The 25,092-nt window shown below is 42.6% G+C and overlaps 4 protein-coding genes across 6 annotated transcripts in view; 3 read left to right on the top strand and 1 right to left on the bottom strand.

Annotated features, from left to right (window-relative positions):
- Nucleotides 1–5,486, bottom strand: part of ASB7 (ankyrin repeat and SOCS box containing 7) — a 30,482-nt gene extending 24,996 nt beyond the window's left edge. Inside the window, exons 1-2 of one of the 2 annotated variants that reach the window (XR_010029660.1) lie at nucleotides 5,427–5,486; nucleotides 4,624–4,718 (exon numbers count right to left, since the gene is read on the bottom strand). The gene's annotated coding sequence lies outside the window, so the exon portion shown is untranslated. The remainder of the gene's footprint in view (nucleotides 1–4,623; nucleotides 4,719–5,426) is intronic. The other variant, XM_063169931.1, reaches the window with a different exon arrangement.
- Nucleotides 5,487–6,224: 738 nt separating this feature from the next.
- Nucleotides 6,225–14,673, top strand: LOC134425355 (protein Lines homolog 1-like). The gene is made up of 7 exons (XM_063169927.1): nucleotides 6,225–7,770; nucleotides 9,662–10,195; nucleotides 10,282–10,371; nucleotides 11,240–11,381; nucleotides 11,608–12,198; nucleotides 13,811–13,889; nucleotides 14,536–14,673. Exons 2-6 carry the CDS (start codon nucleotides 9,791–9,793, stop codon nucleotides 13,816–13,818), a joined length of 1,236 nt encoding a protein of 411 aa, XP_063025997.1. The 5' UTR covers nucleotides 6,225–7,770; nucleotides 9,662–9,790; the 3' UTR covers nucleotides 13,819–13,889; nucleotides 14,536–14,673.
- LOC134425482 (protein Lines homolog 1-like) lies at nucleotides 14,177–16,872 on the top strand. Its single transcript, XM_063170147.1, has 2 exons — nucleotides 14,177–14,181; nucleotides 15,685–16,872. The coding sequence occupies exons 1-2, from the start codon at nucleotides 14,177–14,179 to the stop codon at nucleotides 16,556–16,558; spliced, it is 879 nt and encodes a 292-aa protein (XP_063026217.1). The 3' UTR covers nucleotides 16,559–16,872.
- A 119-nt stretch (nucleotides 16,873–16,991) lies between these two features.
- CERS3 (ceramide synthase 3) overlaps nucleotides 16,992–25,092 on the top strand; it is a 42,854-nt gene continuing 34,753 nt past the window's right edge. The window contains exons 1-2 of one of the 2 annotated variants that reach the window (XM_063169929.1): nucleotides 16,992–17,571; nucleotides 19,249–19,383. In XM_063169929.1, coding sequence (XP_063025999.1) covers nucleotides 19,379–19,383 — 5 coding nt within the window. In that variant the 5' untranslated portion in view covers nucleotides 16,992–17,571; nucleotides 19,249–19,378. Of the gene's footprint in view, nucleotides 17,572–19,244; nucleotides 19,384–25,092 lie in introns of both variants that reach the window. The other variant, XM_063169928.1, reaches the window with a different exon arrangement.

Genomic DNA, 25,092 nt, shown 5'->3' with positions numbered 1-25,092 from the left:
CCTGCACTTAATGGGATCAGCCCCAGACCATTCCTCCTGTACTCATCACTGTTATTTCACTAATTCCTTCTACACCTTTATCTGACCTTTCATTTCCTTTGGCTGCAAACTTTTAGTGAAAGGCTCCCTTATCTCATCTGAGCACTGCAATCATGCAATAAACAATAAAACCATTAAATACTTAATTGTACAGCTGATCACACAAACCCAACTGTGACTCGTTTCTTCTGCAAACGAGTTGCACCAGAGCAGTTCCCTCAACTGTGCAGCTCTCTCTTAGATTAAGTTGAAATTTCTGCCACTTAATGCAACATAAAATCATCCTTTGCAATGATAGCTCAAAGAGGAGGATGAAAAAAAGCCCTTTTTATCCCTCTTATGCACATTTTCCAAGAGCTTTGCTTGGCAAGATAAAACATACAAGGTCTTCAGATATGCTTACAGCCCTGCACAGAGCTGCACTGCCATGACCTAATTTGATCACATTTCTAGCCTTGTTTTTTTGCATAGATGATCAGTCGTTCACCTTTTTTTTTTAATTTTTGCATGATTTTCACTTTAAAACCCACACATTTTTTATTAGCTGATGCAAATTAGAATTGCACTGACTTCACAGACTACAGACAAGGTAACAGATTGCTCCACTAAAAAAGTAACAAGCTTTTTTCCCCCCAAAGGAAAATTAGCTGCATATGGCAAGAGTAAGATCTGCAACTTTAATAAAAATAAGTCATATTTAGTAAGAGTAAAGCTCCCTCACTCAATGACTTAACAAAGTTTGATTAAAACACTAATAATTATAGTAGAGGCAGCACTAAATAAAAATAATAAGACAAACATCCTCATTATCTATTGATAATGTCTCATGTTGTCAAAGAGATCTTAGACTTTGCCACATCAATGTGTCACTTCTTTAAAGTCACTGCAAACATCATGTGGAAAATTAATTCCAACATATGTATACACTTACTTTAAAGAAAGTTAAAGGTTGGTACAAAAAGCAAGACCTCAAAATTCAGTATTTTGCTCATTCACATGGCCTGACAGAAAGAGCTGATCCCTAAACTCTGAGATTACACACCCAAGAGCAGAATAAGGACCATAAGTTCCTGATGTCAGCCTAACTGTCCAACAAGGGAAGTGTACCATTACACATGACATTTAGTATCTGGCATGGACCTCATCAGTGTAGGTCTGAGTTGTCTGTGGTTGAAGTATTCTGAGACATTTAAATCAAATAAACAACAGAAAAAAGGAAAGCCCTGTGGAATAAGGATAATCACATCAGCCTTCATTAGTCTCACAACTCACTTCTCCTACCCATTTCAAAGCTTGAACAAGCTAAATGTGTTCTCACTCACATGGCATTTTAAAAATGGTCACTATATTTTTGACAAACTAAATACAACCATCATTTCAGCTGTCACTCACGCTCCTATTCCAGGAGCTCTTCAGACAAGAGTAGGGCAAACAATTGTGTTGTCATTTGCATTCTCACATCACAATCGTGAAGTTTGCAAGTAACATGTGAAATATCAAAATTTCACAGAGCCTTATAATCCCAAATACATTTTCTGCTGGAAGTTCCATGCTACAGCCCAGAGATGAAGAGAGATATCCCTATGGTTGAGATAAAAATCACCAAGCAATACATGGGAGCTGCTGGCCCTGAAAGCAATGAGTTAACAGTGCATGAATCCAAAAAAGCAATGAGTTAACAGTGCGTGAATCCAAAACATCACAGAGGAACTGCTGCTTCAAAGGGAAGAAGCCTTCACTCCTCACAAGGTGTCATTAAAAGTTACACATTTCTCGTGAGAGCTCCTGTGAGGCCAGCTCATAGCTCGGACATACTAAATTTAAAATAACCAAAAAAGTTAACTTACAAGTGCCACACCAACTTCAGATGTTCCTAGAACTAGAGGTGGTGTTGTTACACACTAATAAGCAGCTGCTGTGTAGTTACATTCTGCAGGTGGGTGAAACTGAAGCACAGGGGTGTCATTTTACTACAATTATCCATCTCACTGAGAGGTTGTGAGGTCTAACTTGGGGCCTGATGGAGAATCAGAGATCACCCAGCTCAAGCAACTTCAGGTCTGCAAACCTGAGGGAAACTTCACCTTCAGCAAGCACAGCAACCACTCAGCATCCTCAGCACCCCTTCCCATACACTGGCACCCTTAAGCTCAAGCAGAGCCCTGAGAATAAAATCCTGCAACTCCTTCTGAAGGCAGGACCTCCATGCTGCTGCTAAAGCCAGGCCTTCCAGCTCCTTTTTCAGTAGAGAATGCTGCATCAGGTTCACACAGCCAGAGCCTCCTCCCTCAAGATGTGCACTGACAAACTGCAGGGAGCTTGTGCTCTGCAGCATGCTTGGAGATCCTCGTGTACCAAGCAAAAAATACCAATTCCCCTCCAACTTCCAGCAGTGATACCACTAAGTTTTAAACAGCAGGAGTCAGATGGAAGCTTAGCCTTATGAGTAATTAATTTGTAGCAAGTGTTAATTGCTAAGATCTATGTATTTTCACGTGATTTACTACCATTAGAGCACCCAAACACCAACACTGCAAGGAATGACAGAAGCAGGAACCAATGGTGAGTTCAAACCACATTAAAGGAGTCACTTCAGCCCTCATTCTCACAGCACAGCTGATAAAGCAACTGAGTGCTGTCTACAGAGTTTGGGCATTCAACAATCTCCAGAAATACATTTGATATATATTACTATTTAATACAGCCTAAAAGAATCCAAGTGGACAAAATTTTTTGGATGTCTTTAGTGGACACAGCAAGATTTTCACTGTGATAATATCATTCTGTAACCACTGCTGGAACAAAACAAAACCATCCCTCAGACAGCACATTTCCTTTAAGGGTTGAGAATTCCCAATGAGGAAAAACAAACTCAAAATGAGGATATAGCCTGAAGACTAAAGCTTTCTCTAAAGGGCTGCTGTACTTGCAACATGCTGCATTTCTTCCAGGGATCAAGAGCAGGACTTCAGCAATTCAGTGATCTCTGTGCCTTGTTTCAGCCATGTGCAAATTTCTGCCAGAAGTTAATTCCCTGATTCCTGTGAACTCAATTCCAGTCTCTGCATCTGAATCAAACTTTGCTGCACTGGCATTTCACACTAGGAAGGAAATTCACAAATCAAATGAAAACTTAGGTCTCCTGTTGTGAATAAATCCCAAAGATCCCATGAATTGTTGGCACCACGAGGTGTTCTGTCAGAGCAGCTACAGCCCTGATGTGAGAGGCACTGGGTGGGTTGGGAAAAGGGAGTTAAAATAAACTAAATTCAGATGAAACAGCTGTGCAATAACTGCACTGGTAAGTTTGTACTGATGCACATCTGCCTCACCTATTAGCAGGAAAATCCCTCCTGGAATCATACTGGGCATGTCCACATGTTCTGCCATTACTCCTGAGTTATCAAAATAACATGGAAAATTTCTTCCCTGCACTTCCAAAGCATGCCTCAGGAATTGCTGCACTTGTGTTACAGAGGGATTTTCTATTTAATCTTCAACACAGAGCAACCACTTTTTGTCTTAATCTAAAGACATCTGTATTGGAAAAATGATCCAGCCTTGACCAAGGCTGTTGGCAACAAACACTGCTGCTTCTCCTGCAGGCTAATGCTCAAAAACAACTGATTGCCAACAATGAACAACGTTTTGGTACAGCCAGTGACATCTCTGAAAACACGACACAGACCACAGGGACCTCCAGGGAGGGCATTCTAGCCAAAAAACCAAGCTCACCTACATTTGAAACAGATTAAAATGGCTTCAAGACAGACCCTGCCTTAGGAGAAGGCACAGAGTCTCCATCCTTTGGAGCACACTGACAGCAGGATGCAGAAAAAGTCTGACTGACATCATTCACCCCCCACTCTCTCTCCTAGGATCCATTTCTTCATCTCACCACGTAGAACACGCAATTCTCCCTACGAACAGCTCTCCCCCTGAAACAGAACCTCCCTCCTACCAGCAGCACTGGTTTTCAGGACTCCTTTCATTTTTTCCCCTTAAGCACCCAACAGCATCATCTTCTTCTGTGATCTCAGACCAAAAAGTAAGTACTTGTAAGCAGACATCATCCAATTAAATTAATTTCAATTTTTGCAGCTCCGTTACAACACACGCACAATAAAGTGACCCACACAGGAGTGAGGCATGACTAAAGCAATGTACTGCAGTTACCAGGACCTAGCCCAATAAAGATTTTAGAATTGAAACAAAAACAGAAGCAGTGCTGAACCCATAAATTTATGGAAAGACTTAAAGAAAAGATCCTTTTAACAACTTAGAGCAAAGTATTTTTAAGTGACACCCCTGAGATGAAGACACAAAACCCCCATTAAGTAGCAATTCATAATCAAAACAACATTTGCAGAATAATTTTGGAAAATTATAAAGCGTTACAAGAGGAACTGTACTTCAAATGGGATTCAGAGCTTACAAACTTTAAAAAAAGGTCAACAGAAAGTAGGTTTTAAAAGAACAAAGAAATCTAATGCTACCTATTCAAATCCATAAAAACACAAGAGGCCCCAATCCCAGCCAAACCATGTGTCGAGGATGACTCTGAGAGTCTAAATGAATCATCACCTTTCTGGGGGCTTTTTGAGTGCTGTTTTCTCTCTTCTGTGTTATTTTGTTCTTTGGAGTCACTATTTTTAATTCTCCTTTAAGGCAGCTTAAACCTAAAAAAAAAAATAAAATAAAAGTAGAACTGAGCCACACAATGACATAAAAGAGAGCGATGAAGAACACAATTGGTTAATACAAAAGCAATAGCTGAGCAAAATAGGAAGAGCCTTCACAAATTTGGAAGGAAAGGGGTTATTCATCAAAATCGGGATCTCTCCTGGAAAAGGAGGACACTCTCCCAGGATACTGAGGAGTTGAAGGGATAATAACGGCAGGACCGCTGCCCTGTCAAGGCAGCTCCTCCAGGGAATGGAAGTAAAGATAAGTGCTAAAGAATGGGACAGGAAGTAACCCAGAAAGCTGAGCTGCTGGGAAACCAAACCTCTCCCTCGCAGGAGTTCACGCTCCAGGAGCCGTCAGCGGCGCGCACACACACACACACACACACACACACACAAAAAGCCGGCCAAGCCCCGGCGCACAGCCCCAAGGCCCGGCGGCCGCCGAGGCACCGGGGGCGCCGCCGGGGGCTGGGGACGTGGACCCCCCTCCTTGGGCAGCCCCGGGGGCGGCCCGGAGCCGGTCGGGGGAGCGGGCAGGGGCGGCGGGGGGCTGCGCAGCCCTTCCCGGAGGGAGCGGCGGGGGCTCCCCTCACGGCCCCGCACCCGCCGGAGGGGCTGCCCGGTGTGGGCGAGGGGAGGCCACGGGGTCGCGCCCCCCCCTCCCCGCGCCGCGAGGGACCCCGGGGCAGCCGGGGTTACCTGCGTGACCCGCGTGCCAGAGCGGGGCGGGCCGGGGGCCCCGGGCGCGGCCGCCCCCCGCGCTGGCGGCGGCGGCGGGCGGGGGGTCGGGGGGGCCGAGCCGAGCGGGGACACTTCGCTCCGGGCCGCCCCCCTCGGCTCGCGGCGGGGTCGGCGGGCGGGGACTGACCCGCGCCGCGGCCAATCCGCGCCCGCCGCGCCGGCCCCGCCCCCGCCCGCGCGCCGCCGCCGCGCCGCCATTGGCCGCCGGGCTGACGGCGGGCCCGCCCCCGCCCGCGCGCCGCCGCCGCGCCCCATTGGCCGCCGGGCTGACGCGGCCCCGCCCCGCGGCCCCGCCCCGCTGCCGTAAAGCCGCGGAGGAGTGGGGGGGGTGGCTTTGCGACAGGGGCCGGCGGCGGCGGTTCCGGCGCTGTGACGGAGCGGAGTTTGGGCCTCGCGGTCCGCCGGGGGCGGGTGAGTGGCGAGAGTTGCCTGGCAGCGGGCGCCGGGCAGCGGGGCGGGGACGGGCCCGGGCCCGGGCGCTCCGCGGCTCGGGGTGACTAAGCGGGGCCGCGGGTGTGCGGACCGGAGGGGCGAGAGGCGCGGCCTGGAGCGAAAGAGGCGGGTCCGCATCGGGAGGGGCGGGGTGATGCGTTATGGGCGTGGTTTGATTGTGCGGGGGCGGGGCCTTGGGGAGCGATGCGGTGGCGGGAGGGGCTGAGGGACGGAACGGGCTCAGGCGCTGAGGGGGGGCCCGGGAGGGGCTGAGGGAGAAGCGGGCGGGTGAAGGAAAGGTCGCCGGGTGGTTGCGGGGCCGGGGGTCTCTGCGCTGTGCGGATGCCGAGCTGGTGGCTGGGCGGGAGGCCTCGGCCGCCCTCAGCCCGGCAGGCCGGGGCTGTGAGGGCTCGGAAGGAGCGGCCGCTCCGTGCTCGCTCTGTCACCCCGAGTGTCGCGGTTCCGATGAGCTCCCAGCGCTGCCGGGGCCGGTGAGGGGGGTCCGGGTCCGGGTCCGCTCCTGCCGGCGCGGTCTGAGGGCGCCTGGCAGAACTGCAACCAAAGCGTCCGGCGTGCTGAGGTGTCACAGTGAACAGGGATTGCGCTGCTCAGGTTGTTTGCAAAGTCTGGAAGGAAATGACACGAATTTAGAGGCGTTCACAGTATTTCAGCACTGAGCAGAAGCTTATTTATTGCGAGATGAGCCTACGAAATCATTGCGGGTACAAGGAGTCCAAAGTGTATTTTATTCCTTAAACGCTATGATTATAAACCGATCCAGCGGCTTCAGATTCATACCCAAAAGTCATGGGCTGAGGTTTCATTTAGCTTTACCAGATTCAATTTTATAATGAAACTAGGATGGGGTTTTGGATAGTTTTTTCTAGAAAAAAGGGCCTTTAAGGTCATCCCATTCCACCCCGGCCCTGGCAGGGACGTGTTCGAGTATCCCAGGTTGCTCCAAGCCCTGTCCAGCCTGGCCTTGGGCACTGCCCGGATCCAGGGGCAGCCACAGCTGCTCTGGGCACCTGTGCCCAGGCCTGCCCACCCTCACAGGGAACAATTCCTTCCTAATTTGACTGAACTAACATTGTTGATAGCACGTTTTCTTTTTTTTTTTTTTTTTTTTGTTTATTTTAACTAACACAAATGGCTTATATCGACACACAGGAACTCAGGGATATAAGTGAAGAGGCATAAGTTTCTTCCCTCATTCTGTTTGCAGCTCCACTTGACTTTGGTTTTGATTTTAAAGCATTATTAATGATGAAAGTAACATACAAACCCCCTTTTTTTGTTTGTTTCTTATGTTCTGGGTAGTTTTCCTTTCTGTCTTTTATGTGATTAGTCTATATATAAGGTTTTTAGAACTGTTCCTGTTTATGCAGGAGTCTGGCTCTGTGAGGCATTGCCTTAATTGGTTTTTAGATGCTGTCGTGAGTAACTCAGATAAATAATACAAATCAGGGTTGGAGTTTGTCACTGCTTTTCTTTGCTCTTCAGCTTTGAGCTTTTCACTCTCGTGCTGTGTCTGAAACAAATTTAGTCCTTGTCTGATATTTTCTCCCTCTTTGAAGTAAATGCCTTCAAAATAAGCCCCCTCACTTTTCATTTCCTTCAATGGCTTACGTTTGTGCGCTGTTGTCATGTGTGAGTGAGACATATCTTGGAGATGCTTTTGTAAAGTTTGCAGATTAATGGTGGGACACAAATGTGCTCTGGGAGGATGCAGGAGGGCACAGCCAGCACCATGTGGTGCAGGTGGAATCCCACAGTGGGTGTCCTAGAAAAGTTCTGACTCCCTTCTGCCTTAACCACCCTGCTGGATCGTGTGGATTTGTGCATGAGATCTCTTCATCTACCACACGAGGTGATAATTCCAGCTGATCTCCAAAACAGGAGTAAATGTGCTGAGATGATTTTACTTTATTAGGTATTCATTTAGGAAGAAATAAAGCTCAAGGATGGGAACAATAGCTATATAAAATATTCAGAGTGATTTCTGAGGAAATTTTATGATGTTTCAGGTCATAAATTTCCACCTCAAGTAGAATTCTGAAAAGATTCTGCAAATGAAGGGGGAATTTATTGCCTGAAATACCAGATTTATTCTTAACATCCAGCAAAATGTGGAGTATGGGAGAGGATGGGGGAAGGGTTCTTGCTTTTATCAGGTGAGGAACATGCTGTAACATTTTGGAGTTTCCAGGTCAGCCCTTGCTGAATGTGTCTTTAAAAATATCACACCAGAGGGAATTGTAGATTAGTCCTGCAGGCAACTTCATGCTCTCACATTTTAGTTTCTTTTCTGAAGGAAATGCTTCCTGATGGTGGGAGAAGTGATGAGTCAGGATAGCACATCTTGGGCTACCTCTAATCCTTGGTGCCTTTGGGAAGCCATTTTGTCAATCCATGCTTCAGTTGCAAAGAAAAAATCAGGTTGTAAAAATGAAGGTGTAATTTTCAATGTTTGATATTGCTTTAAAAACTTGTCAAGATTATAAGCTAGAACAGAAATGCCTCATATACTGACTTTTACAATTTCATTCTTTTCTAATACTCTGCTAAAAAGAACTGGTAATTTAAAATATTTGGTCTGATGGCAAATGCAGGTAAAACTTAGAATTTCTTACTGATTGGAAGACTAAACTGTTTTCTTCTTTTGGTAAGAAAGAGGAATTGCAGTATTTAATAAAAGCCAACTACAGGTGGATGGCTGCAGGATTCTGCCTGGTTGATTATGCCAGACTTAGAGATGGGGACCAAAAAAGTGTGAAAAGTATGAAAATTCCTATAATCAACTTTAGTTCCACTCCTAACTTCACCATAGATGAGTTTGTTGGTTTTAATTAAAAGAGATCTGGTTAGAGAGCATGTTAAAACTGCTCTAAGAAGATAAATATTACAGATGAGCATCACTCTTAATGTAGGTGAAAAAGAAACCCTGATATTTTTAAGGATTTGTTGTTTGGGTTTTTTTTCCTGAGAAGATGGGGTATCTGTTTGGCCATTTACATACTGGACAGAAAATTGTGGGGGCTCAGGTGCTCACATTTCAGAGATTTGAATTCTTAGTAGTGCTTAATTTTAAGCTGTAGCAAATCTTCCAGTGCTGTAATTGAAGGATGTCTACCACTGACAGGAAGAATAAAGACTTTTTTTTTTACCTTTCCTGAATATGTTTAAATGTTTTTATTGGTTCTTAATAAATTTTGCACTCTGTTTTTAAATTATTCTTTAATTTTCAGCTTCTTAGTCGCTGTGCCCTGGAGGTCAGCCCACCTTGAGCCTGTGTGCAGCAGAAGTCAAGACCTGTCCTCCCTTTGGCTTCCATTTTTTTGAGAGCTGTTTCCAGTTCCAGCCTCAGTGGAGCAATGAATATTGCCAGTTCAGAGGAAAATTTGCAGCTGAAATTTGATGCCTGTTTTTAGAGACATCTGTCACAAAAGAGTTTAGGTTCTAGTAGTTTTAGCAATGTAGTCCAAGTGCTCATATCTTTGAAAGTAGCCCCTAATAACAATCATCTTTGGGTTTGTTAATTCCAGCAAATGAACTTTGGTGTTGGTAATATAATACTGGAGCTGTGAACTTCTTCCCAGCATGGGAAGTCTTCATTTTAATGTCTCACTGAGACAGTTTTGTGCAGCTGAATTTGCATTTTCAAAACAAGTTTCATAATGGTAGCATTAACTCTGAAAATATGTTGTTCCTTTTTATTTTGCAGTTACTTGCAAAGTAACAGCAGAATGTTTTATTTATAGGTGACTTAGAAGAGAAATGCCCAGTGTGCTCCTGTTTCTGTGACTGGATTAAAGTGACCTGGAAGCTGATTTGCAGTGAGCAATCAGTGAAGCCACACAGGATTTTGTGGAATATTGCATGATCTCATCATGAAGATCTCTCTCCTGCAGCAGATGTATAAGGATGTCCTGGCAGGCATTCCCCTAGCAAGGGAAAGCCATCATTATTCCTCTTTAATTAATCTGTGTGTGGAGCAGCCACCAGAAGGAGATGGATCCTGTCATCAGCAGCATCTGCCATCTTCTGCTGGTGGCACTGGGAGCCATCAGGACTCTGATATGTCAGATGTTGTCCCTGCAACAGATGATTTATCCAGGAGCTTTGCAAACATGAGCTCCTCGTTCTGCCCACGGGAGGTGATGCTGCTCCAGCTCACCCTGATCAAAATGATGGTGGCCAAAGCAGAGTCCCAGGAGATTGAGCTCCACACGAGACAGAAGTACTGTGAAATCTTTGTTCTTCTTCTGAAGGAGGCAAAAATTGACTCAAAATTGGTAACTGCTGAAAGATTTATTTAGGAAAGGAGGAAAAATAAAAAGGGATATGCCTTAGATATTTTTTCTTTTTTACCTGTCTCCAGATTCACCTGCTGGGTTCTGATGATCGGCTGTTATCTCACATGGCCTCACAAAGTTTGGCATCTCTTGTGTATTTCCAGCTGAAGGAAGAGGTGAGTGTGGCATCACTTCACAGCTCAAAAAATGGCTTGGTGAACCTGTGCCTGCAGGTTGTTCCATTTCACTCTACAGCCAGGTTTTTCTAGTGTTTGTATTTTCTGAGAAACTTTGTCAACGGTGTTGGAAGAAGCCTGGAGTATAGAAGGCCAGGAGATATCTGGTGTGTAACAGAGGCATAGAGTGTCTTTATATATAAAAAAATCTATAAAAATCTGGAATTTTATGAAACTCATTTAAGGTAAAATGGATGTAGATGATAAGAATCTCTTTAAAGTTGCAACACAGATATTAAAAAAGCCATGATCTAGACTATCAGTATTTTTACAGTTCCTTGGTATCTGCTGGGTGATGCAGTAGATAAAACTAAATAATAACCTCTTGGAAGTTAATAAAATGCCTTGGTGTATGCTCTTGTTTGAATAACCCAATTACTTGAGGGTTTTTTTTAATTTGCTGTATATTTATTGAATATGTATTGCAGTCTCCATAGTAGCATCCTGAGCACAGATTTATTTCATAATTATGTTTGTAATATTTCTCGCCAAGTTGTCTGGGAATTAGGAGTTCAGATCTGGTCTGTCTACAGAATTATCTGATTTTGGGTAGGTCACACGACATGAGGAGGTTTGGTTTTCCCTTTTTGGAACATACAGATAATTTCTATTGCATGCATTTGTTGCTTCATGTTTGTAATTAAAGACCTAATTAGTGGCCCAGGACAGACATTGTTTCTACCTGTTTTGTCTGTGCCGACATTTCAACCTTTTTAACATACAATTTGAAATCACTGTGTTATGATTTCATGTCATTTGCATAACAACTGAGAGCATCCGTGATTGTGTTTGGAATTGTTTTCCTTAGGACGCTGTGAACGTGCCGTGGCTGCGCTTCAGCCTGGCCGCGCTGCTGGGGCTCCCCGGGAGCGCGGGGGTGCCCGCTTGCCTGTGGACCCTGGCGGCGATTCTCAAGGAGACGCGGAAGGACGCGCCCGCAGCCCGAGCAGGTACCGGCGGTGCCGCCAGGGGGAGCCGCTCACCCGGCGTTCCTCGGGAATGCTTCGGCTCCAGGACACCTCTGCCCTCCCTTATACAGGGGGTGACAGAGTGCTGTTCAAATGCAGTGGTTTGAACATGTTTATATTCTAAAAGTAGTCACAACACCGGTTAATTTCTTATTTACTGACTTATCTCTTACACCTCAGGTCAATAATATGCCTCTTGTTGCCATAGGTGCTCTGAAGAAGCTGTTGGCTCCTCTTGATGCAGTGCTTGAAGGATTTTATAATGCCATCCTGCTCCATCATTTTGACAGTCACCACTACACTTCACCTTATTCTGAAGCTGCAAACAATCTGATCAGTTTTATAGATCTGCTTGAAGCACTTTTGGTTTCCAGAACTGAACTGGAATTACCATTCAGGTGCCAGAGAATTTTATTTTTGAAAGTCTCTTATGTCCTCACTGTTATTAGCTCATCGATTCCTTATGTAATCAAGAAGAAATTCATTTTGCTCCTTAAAAAATGTGTCCTTTGCAAGTCTAGAGAAGATGCTAAAGGTGGATCACAGTTCTTACAAACCCCATCTTTGTGTGAGGATATGCTTGCACTGAGTAATGTTGTTCTGCAGGTTGTGAATTTGACTTGGCTTAATCAGATCCCACTCAGTGGGAAGTCCAGCTACTTTGGAAGCAGTGAAACTGCTCCTGGACATGATTCTCAAGGTGCTTCTGACCAAACTGTCCTCAGAGCCTTAAGTCTGGTTGTGCTTAAAGCACTGGAATTCAAGATTCACAACGCTGCAACAGAAGCAGAAATCAAAGGTAACAGTCCATTTAAATTTTGTTCATTAAGCAGCAAGAGTTTGAGCTTTCAGATTTTGTAGTCACAGCTCATTAAGACTGTAAATAGATTTCAGCTGAATTAGTGGTGGTGGGAGGGAGGAAGGAGAAGACCCACCCAAGAAACTGCTGTTGCTGTGTCCTGCCTAATTAGTTGTCTCCTTGCATTTTATCAAATCCTTAGCCCTGCAATATGTTGGGCTTGAAACAGCTGCATTTGGGATTGAAATTTTTACCTGTTAAGAACATTAAGCCAGCTTGAGAACACCAGGCTTGTCCAGGCTTCAGCTGGACAAGAAGAGTCCCTAGCACAAGCATCTGCTCAGTTCAGGGTGGGGAACTGAAAGGAGCTGCAGGTAACACTCTTCTCTTTTCTAAGGTGGAGGTAGAACTTTAAGCACCATTATGTATTTTATTGAAGGTACAAGGCATTACTGTCAGCCAAGTAATGTCATGAGGCAAAACCAGCTGGGGTATACTAGGTAATAAAGGTAAATAAAAATAAGGAAGCGCCAAAGTAAGGCACAGGGGAATTGTGGGACACAGAATCACAGAATGGCTTGGGTTAGAAGGGGCTTTAAAGATCATCCAGTTCCAACCCCTGCATGGGCAGGGACACTTTCCATTAGACCAGCTTGCTCCAGGCCCTGCCCAGTCTGGTCTGGACACTTCAGGAATGGAGCAGCCACATCTTCTCTGGTCTGTGCTAAGTCCTCACCAGCCTCTCAGAGAAGAATTTCCTCCTAGTATCCAATCTAACCCTGCCCTCTGGCAGTGGGAAGCCATTCCCCCTAGTCCCTCCTTCCAGGCCCTTGTCCAACATCCTTCTCCAGCTCTTTTGGAGCATCTGTAGGCCCTGGAGAGGGCTCTAAGGTCTCCCTGGAGCCTTCTCTTCTCCAGGTGAGCACCCCCAGCTCTGCCAGCCTGGCCCAGAGCATCTCTGTGGCCTCCTCTGGACTGGCTCCAGCAGCTCCACATCCTCCCCATGTAAATGGTTGTGTTGTTTTTCACCCTGGCTGGCACATCTGGCCCTTCCAGTTACCAGGTGTGAGCATTCCTCCCCCAGCTGCTGCCTTGGGCTGGCTGGCTGCAGTGAGGGGCTGGGCTGGGCAGGAGAAGGGCAGAGCTGCTGCTGTGCCAGGGCTGGGCTGGGCCAGCAATAATTGTTTACTGATGATGTGGCCAAAAGTAATTTCTGTTTCTTTTTAAACAAGGGTGAAATTTTACAGCACTTTAAATACATTGAGGCATTTTAGTAGAAGTTCTAGACATAAATATTATTTCACTTTTTATATTTCTATATTAGGCAGCAAGCCTGAAATCAATTTTAATTCATCCGTGTGAAAGAGCTACACCTTCCATAAGACAGCTTGTGAAACTTTTTCCAGATTTTTGGAAGATGTTATATTTGTGATGTCAGTTGCATTCTTAAAGATTTTTAAGTATTTGTAAAGAATATTTTACTTGTGATCCACCTTCTGAAAAATGTATGGAGACTGAGACTGTGAAAAAGCAAGTGAAAAGAAAAAATGTAGGCTATATCCATTTTAGATGTCTCTGTGAAAATTCTTTCTCATTCTCCTTTCTTTTCCAGATTCATGACATAAAAATGAGTTTTTTAATTAGATTCAAACACCCCAACTGTCAAGAGGAATTTCAATCTGAAAAGAATGGTACTTCCTTATTTTACTGAAATTACAGGAAGTGTTTAAAACAAGCACCTAAATGCTTTAATATGCTAATTTCCCTTCCGGGAAGCTGCTTGATCTTCTTGTCATTAACATGGATTAAAGTGGCTTAACTTTAATTAATTTCAATTTTGAGAATCATTTCCAGGTTTATAGGGAAGAGTTTCAGTCTGAAGAGTAACTATTAATAACAAAGATAATTTGATGTCCCTGTTATTTGCTGGGAGGAAAAACAAATCTTAAAGTCAAATATTAAGGAAAATCACGTAGTGATGCAGTAAATAAAATTGATTTCAATGTAGCAGGAAAACTTTGTTTTCTAAACATTGAGTGTGTGCTGTGTTACATCAAAAACTTCTCTGTAGTATCTCATTAGTATTGAAAGTGTAAGTTTTGTGACTTAAGGGAAAGAGTCTCTGTTTAATGAATACAAAGTGATTTTTATGAGTAAGCTACTGCACTAAAACAGCAAGAACTAATCTATAAAATTTGATGCTGTGATAAATCAGTTGAGCTAAGGAAAGAACTGCATTCATGAACTGTTATGCACTGTTAATTTAAAAAATAAAGAGTGTGTGTTGTTTGGCAATAAAAATGTATAGCCAAGTTCATGAATAATTTTGTTTTCCAGGAGACTTTGAGAGCTCCATGTCCCAGCTGCTGATGTTCTGGAGGAGTCATGGAAAGCCTTCCCCACACTCTCACCCAGCTGGGCATCACTGTGAATGGCTCTCCTTGGTTTTCATGGAGCAGGATGATGACATGTGGGAAGCTGCTAAAGCTTTATTGCTCATCTATTTAAAACTTGATAGGTCAGTCTATCTTTTTATTTCTGACAGAACTGTGAAGAATTGTGCTTCAGTGAGGTTACTGGGACATTCCCATTGGTTGCTTTTGTTGGAAGCAAAATTATTTTTTAATAATTTAACCCCACCCCCCCCCCAAAACCTCAGGATGATGTAATAATGTGTGATGTAAGAGCTGATAATTTAAGTATTTTTTGGATGGAGATGGGAGTTGTGAAAGTTTCCTACTAAAAAATTCATCATATCCTGTAATTCAGGATAATTGACTTCATGTCTAAAATAGTGGTTACAGATAAAAAGCAAGATTGCTTCCTTACAACACTGAAGGTTTGACAAGAATGGGATATTAGACTTAAACTTCAATAATTCAGGTACTTCTGGCTGAGTTTATAAGGATTGGCCCTATGGGAATTCCAGTTACTTGATATAAATGGTTCTTGCTAACAGCTGAGAAGTGTTCTTCATGGATTTGTCCTGGATGTACAATGCTTCATTGTTGTTTAAATTACCATACAAGATATTATGCTGATTTATACAAGGCTCCCAAGCTTCAGGTGGGAAGATAATGCAAGTAACACCTTAGACACACACAATTCTCAGACACTTAACTACAAGTAGGCTCCTCTTCCAGTGTGTGTAACATTCTGAAAGTTAGCCTGAATTCAGGTTAACAAAAATATTCAAATAAGATTTTCATATTGATATTAAAGTACAGTTGATGTGTTGTAATTACCTTTGTTTACTGCAGAAGGTTTCCTGAGTGCTCTTTAGGCCTGCTTTAAATGCTTTGGCTTCCTGAGCTTTCCCATCTCCTGGTCCCAGCTGCCTTCATTCTTTCTCACTCTGATACAAAGACTTCTCTATTTGTTCTTAATTTTCACAAAATTAAAGAAAATAGTAAGAATTCATCTGGATATTGCTGCTTTTTTAAAAAAATTATCTTCCACTAAATTATTTCCTGGCTTACTTTTCAGGTGTGATGTTCCTGGTAACCTAAGCCACAAAGAGGAGGAATCCTGGCAGTTCCTTGTGCATGCAGGTGGATATAACCCACACTGTATATTTTTATATTTTCTGGAAAAGATTGCATTTGATTCCACAGTACTTCTAGATTTTCTGATTTCATCAGAAACTTGCTTTCTGGAGTACTTGGTCAGGTACTTGAAGCTCCTTGGGATGGAGTGGCCTCACTTTGTAGAGGTCTGTAACCATTTCGATACCAGGCCCAGCACTTTGCACGCAGTTGGTTCTGTCAAGCAGAGCTGCGTGACTGGGGCGAGTTTGCAAAGTGCTGTTTGTTCAGCAGAGCCACGGAGTGCGATGGCTTCGGCTCCCCACAATTGCCCGGTGTTTACAGCTCGGCACGGTGATAATGAGGCTGCAGAGTGGAGCCAGTCTGACTCACTGACCAGCGCTGATAGCGCGTCCCTGCTCGGTTCTCTTCAAAGCCTGGTTAATTATGACAGCTCAGAGGACTCGGAGGTGGAATCCGATGGAAAAGAGTGTTTGGTAAACACAAAGCAATTGCATTCAAACAATGAGGGTGAGGCGAGGAGGAGGGAAACAAGTTGCAGCTGCAGAGATGATGACCGGAATTCACGCACCTCTGAAGTGTCGCCTCCGAAACTGAAGGGATCCTCTGCCTCATCCTGTTGGACTCGTATGGCATCTCCAGATAACATTGCTCCCCTAAGAGTAATGCTTTACAAATCAACAAAGTGTCTGGAAGAGCTGCAGGAGGCTATTTCTAGGTTGCAGAGGAGAAGTCTTTTCCCATATAATCCATCTGCGTTGTTGAAACTGCTGAGCCAGGTTGAGAAGATGAATAAATCCATGAATCCACAATAATCCAAAGTGTTCTTGTGGGGTTTTTTTAAACAAGTTCACCGGGGAATATTTCCATGAGATTAATGACTTGTTGCCTCATGCCTCTTGCACCAGTCAGTGCGTTTAACCTCAGGCAGGGTGAACATGGATTTGGTTGGAACCCTAAAATCTGGGATTGCATCCAGTGATATGATCCATGACCTGAGGGGCCTAAGCTCATTCATGGTGTGTATGTCAATGTACAGTAAATAAGGATTAGTTGTTGGATTTTCAACTTTTTGTAATAAATAACTCATGTGAAAGCATTTCAAAAATATATGCTAAAGTATTGTCAATTATACTCAATGTCATTCTATTTTTAGTTCATTGCCAGATTAGTAGTGGTTCATGGACTCAGGGCAAAGTTAATGCAACACTTGACTGCTTAGAAGTTGGGCTAAATAAAATAATATGGCTGGGGGCAGTTTACTGTTCATCCTGTGTGTTCTGCATTGGTGCATTGCTCAAAGTGGACCTTCAGATGTCTATATTCCTTTAATTAAAAGAAAAAGTAGATGTGAAATTAAAGCATATATTGTCTATGGAAAATTTTAGTTGAGCATTATAACTTTAGGCTTAGGTGATGCAGAAGTGACGTTCCAACAGAATTTTTTGCATCCATCATGCATATCTTATAAATATAGGATGTATATTTAATAAATCAGAAAGAGAATTAGAAAATAAGTGACTCCAGTGCAGTGAGGAGGATATTGAAGATGTTAAATTATTATACTTATATCTTTTATTAGATGTAATTTGAATAACCAGAAGAGTGAGTGTCTGAGAGTTTGCCTGGGGGAGCAAGTTCAGAGCAGGATCCAAGGCAGTTGCACTTAGCAGGAAAGCACCTGATGCTGCTTCATTTACCCTGCAGCTTGTAGTGATCTGCCAGGGGTTAGGCACTGGGAAAGTACTGACAGCAGGAGCACTGGGAAAACCTCAGACCTCTTCAGAACTGTGGGAGGCAGCTTTCCTCTTAGGATCTGCTCTTGAAGGTAAGTGCTCTGTTCTGACTGAGAACAGGTGCTCTTTTCCATTTGAATAGAAATTTAGTATTAAATTAAAATAGATACTGAGCTGAGATGAGCAGTCTCTGGAGAAGGTTGCTGACCTTCAAATCTCTGTGGCCATCTTCTAGATTAGTCTTTAGCCCTGACAATCTGCAACTGGGAGGGGAAGAAAACTGGATGTATTTCATGGGATCCTTGAGCTGGCAGTTCCAGTGCTCTCCAGTGCCCCTGGAATGGTATGAGTGCACAGACAGGGAGGTTTGGACCTGTCTTACCCCTCCAGGGTGACAGCAGTATTTTAGGTAGGAAGGAGTGATCCTCTTCACTGGCATGAAGGAGATGTGAATATTCTGGGTGTTTGCTGTACCGGGGTTTCTTCCTGAGATCAAGGCAGAGGGGTTGTTGTGCAGAGGGGTGGGTGGGAATGTGAAGGAATGGAAACCTTTCCATTCATGCCTGCAGTTGCAGTAGTTGAGAGCTAACCCCAGAGTTGTCCAGGGCAGCAACATGCCTGGCCTCTCTTTGTTTGAGCCCAGTTGTGCTGTAGCTGCTGAGTTGCTCATTTCTGTCAGGACTAAAATCCCTCTGGGCGTGTTCAGAGCTGCAGCTCCAGACAACTTGGGAACTTTTTCAGTTCAAACACAGGAAGTGCCATGGGCAAGGTGGTTGAGCAAGAGTTTCTCAAGTTCACAATTTTCAAAGTAGGTAGGTGCTTATATTTCAGTGAAATCCTTTCCACTATCCTCACTCCTTTTCTAATCTAGACTTTGCTGACTAGTTTATTTTAATTGGGTAATTCTGTTGTTTACACTGAACATAAGATTCAGTGTAGAAGATTGTTCAGCATTTCTTGATCTACACTTTGCCAGTTGGAAGCATCTAAATTGCAGCAATATCTCTGACACTGATATGATAAGCTGAGTGGGAAAGGTAGAGTGGTGTATGATAATTTTGGATAAATCCTAGGCTTATTTGTCAGTGATTACTACAACTGTATAAGCTTTTATAAAGAGTTTAGACATGTCAGGACAGTGTGTAGAGTGTAGCAAGAAATGTAGGTGTCCATAACCTGATTTTTTTAAATACAGCAAATCCAGTTGCAGTCCAATTGTATTTAATTCTTACAGGCTTGAGGCTGATTGTGTGCCCACCTGATTATTAGAAGTATTAGAAGTTATGTTTCCCTTCTCAGAAAGCCATTGTTTTAATTTTTAGAATGTTTTAGTTGTAAAAGTGGGTGAACATAGTTTGTATCTGGTAATTAGATACCTTAATGTGTTGATATTTTACCATTTATGACCTGGGATGGAGTTAAATTAAGGAGTTGGGGTTTTCTTATTGGACACAAATTGAGGGTGAACCATGAAGGTGGATTGGACTTCTTTGGCTGTATTGAGAAAACCAACCACAAAAAAAGTACCTTGCTAAAGAATTTGTGTTTTAATAAATTGATGAGTGTAGAAAGTGGTTTGGTTAGGTTTTGGTTGGGGTTTTTCAATGATATAAATTTTTAGGCACAGCTGTTATTTCATGTCCTAGAACAAATTAATTCAGCTGCAGAACCTGTTACCAGTGTTAAGTTAGAGCTTGGGAATTGGGTCAATGTGCCTTACCTTTGGGTATTGATAGCTGTCAACTTTTCTTGTATTATTTCAAAGCCAGACAGAACAATCAGATGACCTGTGTGGACACAGTTTTCTATCTGAGGACTCCTCCTGAAATGTTCACAGTTTGCCATTAATGCAGTTTGGTGGAGTTTACCTTCAACATCAATAGAATCAGTTAAGCTTTAATGAGGTAAGCAGTTAGCACTAGAAGTTGCTTGCTTACAGGATGTGCTTTTTAAAAAGAGTATTTTTTAATTTAATGTTTGTAGAGCTTGATTGAAGCTATAACTGAATCCAGGTGGTTCCACAGTTGTGGCTCTTCAAACTGGATTTTCTCCAATATTTTTATGGCTGCTTTTCATTCTGCTTTTAAGACTCGTAGTGCAGGTTTTAATCCTGTAATACAAGAACAAAAACCAACCTTGGGAACCTCTATGCCTGCAGTACCCTTGGAAAGCTGGGAATAGGGAGCCTTGGTTGTTCCCTGGTTTATCACTGTAGGATAAGTTTGTTTGTACTTCTTCCAGAGTCAGTCTGGGATGGTTTCTGAAGTCAGTATCAGAGATTTATCACAGTGTCAGTAGGAGTGAATATATTGTGGTCATAACAATCTTACTTCAGCGTGTTTTCCCTTAGAGTTATCCTAATGAGTTTGTAAATTCTTGGTGTGTTTTGTTCAACCCTTCTGGGCTGCCTGGTTCACTCTGAAGCCCTGTTGGAAGCCAGTGATGTGTCAAAATGGATGGCAGCAGTTTTTTACTGTCTCTGCCCCCACAGCAGGCATGGACCTGGAGTTCATTGAGAAACATCTCAGGGATTTAAGCTTTAAGTTATTATCTTCTTAACTGTTGTGTAAATGAGTTTATTGCTGATAACTGACAGAGATGTCCTTTAATGCACCAGCTGGCTTGGTGCTGGCTTACATCATGAATGGAAGGAACAAAATATATTTTATGGTAAAAATTTTCATGGAGAATTACAATATCCGTAGTTATTTCTGATTCCTACTATCCCTGTACTGCAAAACATGAATTTTGCCAGTCAGCAGTGTCCTTTTAGGGGGGAGATTTGGAAAAAACGTGAATTGCTGGAAAAAATAGCACACACAACCTCAACAGTGCACACTGCGGAATGTTGGCTTCCTTAAAGTTTGTAGGGAAGGTTTGCAGGCCCTTATTGTGAAATTGTCAGGAATTGTAGCTTCTAATTGGAGTTATCCAAGTATCTACCCCATCTCATCCTAGTTCTTGAGAGTTAAAAATTAATATTTTCTGTGGAACTTCTAAAATGTTCCAAATGCCCTTAGCATTTGAGAAAGTAATAGCCACATATTAATACATGAATAATAATTTGGAGTCTATTTTGCAAAGGAATGTATATTGATTAAGTTAAAAAAACAAGTTATAAAATCCTATGTCCATATTTCTTTCCTTGCTGGAAAGAAAAAAACTTTATCCTCAAGTGTCACCTTCCAGGGTTTGTCACATCTTGGAGTAACTTTGTCACTACAGATCTTTCATGGTTCTTTCATGCAGGGATTTAACTGAAACAGAAATTAATGCTTTCTGGGCATTTACCTCTAGTACTTGGCTTCCTTGATAATATTTATTTTCTTCAAGAAATTTGTGCCTTTCTGCTGACACCATTGCAGCTACTGTGAAAGTTAGGCAAAGACACATTAAGCAGCAAATACCAAACTCAACCAAATTTTTTAAAAAGTTATCTCTTCAATAAGGAGAATCCAGTACTTGGTCACCTTCAACAGAGCATTGGTTCTTTTAAAGGAGGGTTTCTTCACCTCAGCTAAAATCACTGACCAGTGTGATGCCACTATTTTCTGCACAATTATTTACATTTATTTTCTGTAATTGTCACTTAGAGCTGATGCATAAGTGGGAATTGCTGAGTGTGAAGCATCAAAGGAATTGTCTTTGTTTCACCAAGCAAATGCTCATATTTTATGTTTTCTGTGGGTCAATAAAGATTGATGCTCCAGGAGTCTCCCAGCAACGTAATCAAACAATGTTGCAGGATTGTCTTATGTGCAAGTGTTACAAATTGTTGAGCTTTATTTTCATACTGTTGTTAAACCAGTGCTTCCAGCTCCAAGGATTAATTTTTTTTTTTGAATCCTATGATATTCCTATGTTGTTGGAGATGGATTAAGAAACTCTGAGTTGATTGGATTAATTTTTAAATCTCTTATTGCTGCAGCCAGAAGATTGAGTGAATTCTTCTCCTAGATGTTCAGATAGTGGCAGCACAGGAGTGTTGGGTGAATTGGCAGTGCTGTAGGTGGAGAGGAAAACGTGACTTTTGCCTTTGCAAATGTACTGGAACAAACGTGCTGGCAGTTCCTTATATAGATAAGCAGTTAGATTTGACTTTTCTGGTGTTTCTGGTTAACAGAAAAGGGACTTGGACAAGTATGGACAAGTTGATGCTAAATCAAGGGAAAGGAAAAAAAAGCCTTCTCACCAAGATAATTTAAAGACCAAACAATTAGGATTTTGCATAAAGAATGTCACAACCAAACTGTGAGAAGATGAACTCTTCAGCAAATCACATCCCTGTGCCCCTGCATAGGAGAGGATTCTTAATTCCTGTCCAGGAGGCTTATTGATACAGGGTGTGTTCAGCATTTAAATGGAATACAGCCAGGGGTTGTAAGAGCATAATTGTGGTGTTCCTGGCCTTGGTGGTTGAGTGTGTGAGAGAAGTTGGTTGGAAGGCAGTGCCCCCCAGGTAAGGTCTTTTCCTGGAGCCCTTTTTCCTAAGGCATGTCCAAAGCCTATGGCAGGGTGGATCAGCAGCAGTGAGTTCCTTCCCTGCACTGACTTTGTCCTTCCATTATTGCTCCTGATATCCTCTCTTCACCCACTTCATCCAAGTCATCTTCCTCCTTATTGCTAAAGCCCAGATTCTCAAAGTAATGCATTTTCTTTCTGGCTAAAATTCATCAAGTTCTGAAACAATAATTTCAAAAGATTTAATTGATTTGAAGATTTCAGCCTGTGTGTTCAAATTTTCCTAATTTGTACCTGCAATGGCATTTGTGGATGATAAATATCTATTGCATTAATGGTTGCATTCAAGATCAGGTATCTAGTCTTTATTTATGACAGATGGCATTACTAATTAATTACTAATGAGCCTCTCCTTAGTGAACCTTTCCCTGTAAGGATCTGGATGATGAATCAGGTCACACTAGGAGGAAACATCGTGAGGAAAAAGCTTTCTGAGAGATTTTTGAGAGTTTTTCATTCCTTTTGTGTAAGGGAAGGGTGGCATATTAGAAGGTGTGAATTCCTGTGGAAAGAAGGATTTTGTCTTTTCAACTACAGATTACAAGGTTTTGAATTAGGATATTGTGACACATGACTTGGAATGATTAATTTTCAGGCTGCTGTTGATTCAGGCACCGGACGTACAGGAATGTCAAGGCTTTTTAGTTTAATCTTGAAGGAATTCATGATGGCAAGGAGATGGGTTTCACTGGTGGCAAAGAGAGAATTCAGAGTGCAAATGATTATTAGATCAAATTCATTCTTACTTTTCCTCCATGTGTACATATGGTTGAGATTTGTTTAACACTCTACCATTGAGAGAATCAAAAATGTTAGCAAAAATGGTTAGGTACTAACAGACAGTATATCTAAAACATTTATTTTTGGCTCCCCACATTAATTGCAGGATTTTTTATTTTTTTATATTAAGGGAAACAAAAGAAACCCTTAGGGGTTTTGGGGATTGTTCTGGTGTTTGTTCTTCCCTGTTGTGTGTGGCAGGTGCCACCACACACAACAGCTCTGATTTTAGGAGCTTAAGATTTAATAGTCTCAAATTTGCCAGGAGGGTTTTCTCTAGTGAGAAAGTTTACTAATACTATAAACTCTCTTATGTAACTGCTTGGAACCTCAGCAGAAAGCTCACACCCATTGTGTGGATTCGCTGTAATTTATTACATGAATTCAGCTGACTGGAAAAGAGGGACATTTTGTGACATTTTCTGAAAGAAGCAAATTTTTCTTACTTTGTTGTAATACTTCTTTTTTTCTGAGAACTTATACATAATTCCCAGTGATATGTAAAATAATTGAGTCAAATACATGTCTCCATTATCTAGCTATATTTAGTTATATTATTATATTTAGTTATATTAAAATGTCCAGTGAATTAGTAGATATTGTGCTGCAAGTAAGAAATAGTAGCACTTAAACTTTAAAATTTCTATTTTCTCAGTGAGACGTGCAGACTAAGGTATATTTTTGGTTTGATTTTATTTTTTAGCATTCAAATTTAAGACTCCTGCAGGATATGCCCTGTAGAGGTGCAGGGATAATTGTAAGGTCAGTGGGCACTTTAATCAAGGGGGTATGATTAGCTTGTTATTTACCACAGAATATCTTTAATCTTGTAATAGTATCCTATATAGGTGGTGCCAGCCTAACAAATGCTGCTCAAAAAGGGTGTTAAAACATGTGTTCCTTTTTATTTTTGTAGCAGTCCCATGTTTGCTCCAGTCAACCAAATTTTTTTTTTTTTTGCAATTTGTTGTAACAGTGAAGAAATTGTGGTTTTAAGCATAAGAAAGATGTTGGTGCCAATTACCTCTTCCATTTCTGGCCCAGCATTGGTCAAGTGATGCATGAATCAGCTTGCTCTAGGCTTTCCTAATTGGCAGAGAGTTCCTAAATCTTCTGCTTGGTTCACAGCAGTGGTTCATTCAGATGTGGGAAAGTTTGGAGATCATTTAAAGCAGCAGCCAAGCCATAATCTTTTCTGAAATACCCTTTCATGTTTAATGTTTCTCTGGTGCATCAGGTTATTGAATAGTGCTCCCAGTTTCATGGAAGGACCAAAGACTTGTAATAGCTGCAAGATAGAATACCTAAAGAAATGCTGTCTGAAGAAACCCATGTTTTTCTCACAAGGAATAATAAATGAAGAGGTTCCAAATATTGCCTGGGTCCCATCTTCTTTCGTGGCAGGCTTGGGGGTTCAGATGGGAGTTTCAGTATGCTCCAGAGGAGCTGTGGGAAGGAAGGCCTGCAGGAGGGAACCTCTCCACTGTTGTTCCCACAGAGCCTTCTGTGGTTTGAGAACTCTTGGAGCCCCACAGCACTGATGGCTGGGGGCCTTACCAGTTACTGCTCTGTTTCTTCATTCTTGTGCTCTCCCACAGCCATCTGCTCCTGCCTTCCTTCTGACAGAGAGAGGGCTGGCTGAGATGGAGCTTTGGCTCAACTCTGGCAAGTCTGGTCCCATTTCCTGGGCTGCTGTTTGCTGACTGCAAGCAGGAAGAAAAGGCTAATAAAAGGTTCTTGGCTCCTGGCTTCTCTGTGAGGTTCTCTTCACCACATTAATGTGTCCACCAGAATGCCAATACTTCTGAAGGTTGTTGTTATTTGAAACTGGGGAGAGCTGCTGAGGAATGACTTTCAGCTTGTTTCCTTAGTCATGGAATTAAAAAAGAAATTAAACAGTCAGGTTAAGTAAAACTGCCATGTTTCTATGGTATCTCTAACCAACACACATTCAGTGTGTGCTTTCTTCTGCTTTAGGAATTTCAGAAATTCCATTTTTGATCTTCTGAGGAACTGGAACACTTGTTGTAGAACATTCAGTTGATTGAGGCTGGAAGTACTGCTGAGAGTGCTCAATAGCAGCAGAAACCTTTCTCTAACTTTATTCAAAACCCTCCACTTCATCTAAAAGCTGTCAGAGTGCAGTGATGTTTTTGGTGCTCCCTTTTCTGCACCTTCAGCAGGCTCAGCATCCTCCCGTGCGTGTGGGGAGCAATTTACAGCCAGCCAAATTCTCATCGTGCAACAGAGGCCACGTGACTTCAAACATTTCTTCATCTGCTGTGTTGAAAGGAGCAGGGAAGGCAGTGGCA

The sequence above is a fragment of the Melospiza melodia genome, chromosome 15 (assembly GCF_035770615.1).
Source record: "Melospiza melodia melodia isolate bMelMel2 chromosome 15, bMelMel2.pri, whole genome shotgun sequence".
NCBI lineage: Eukaryota > Metazoa > Chordata > Aves > Passeriformes > Passerellidae > Melospiza > Melospiza melodia.
This window is presented reverse-complemented; position numbering and strand designations above follow the sequence as displayed.

Excerpts from the sequence above, each read along its gene's own strand:
- LOC134425355 (XM_063169927.1), top strand. The coding sequence starts at position 9,791 with ATGAAGATCTCTCTCCTGCAGCAGATGTATAAGGATGTCCTGGCAGGC. Across the intron at positions 10,372-11,239 it reads ATTTCCAGCTGAAGGAAGAG|GACGCTGTGAACGTGCCGTG; the intron begins GTGAGTGTGGCA and ends TGTTTTCCTTAG. Across the intron at positions 11,382-11,607 it reads CGCGCCCGCAGCCCGAGCAG|GTGCTCTGAAGAAGCTGTTG; the intron begins GTACCGGCGGTG and ends TTGTTGCCATAG.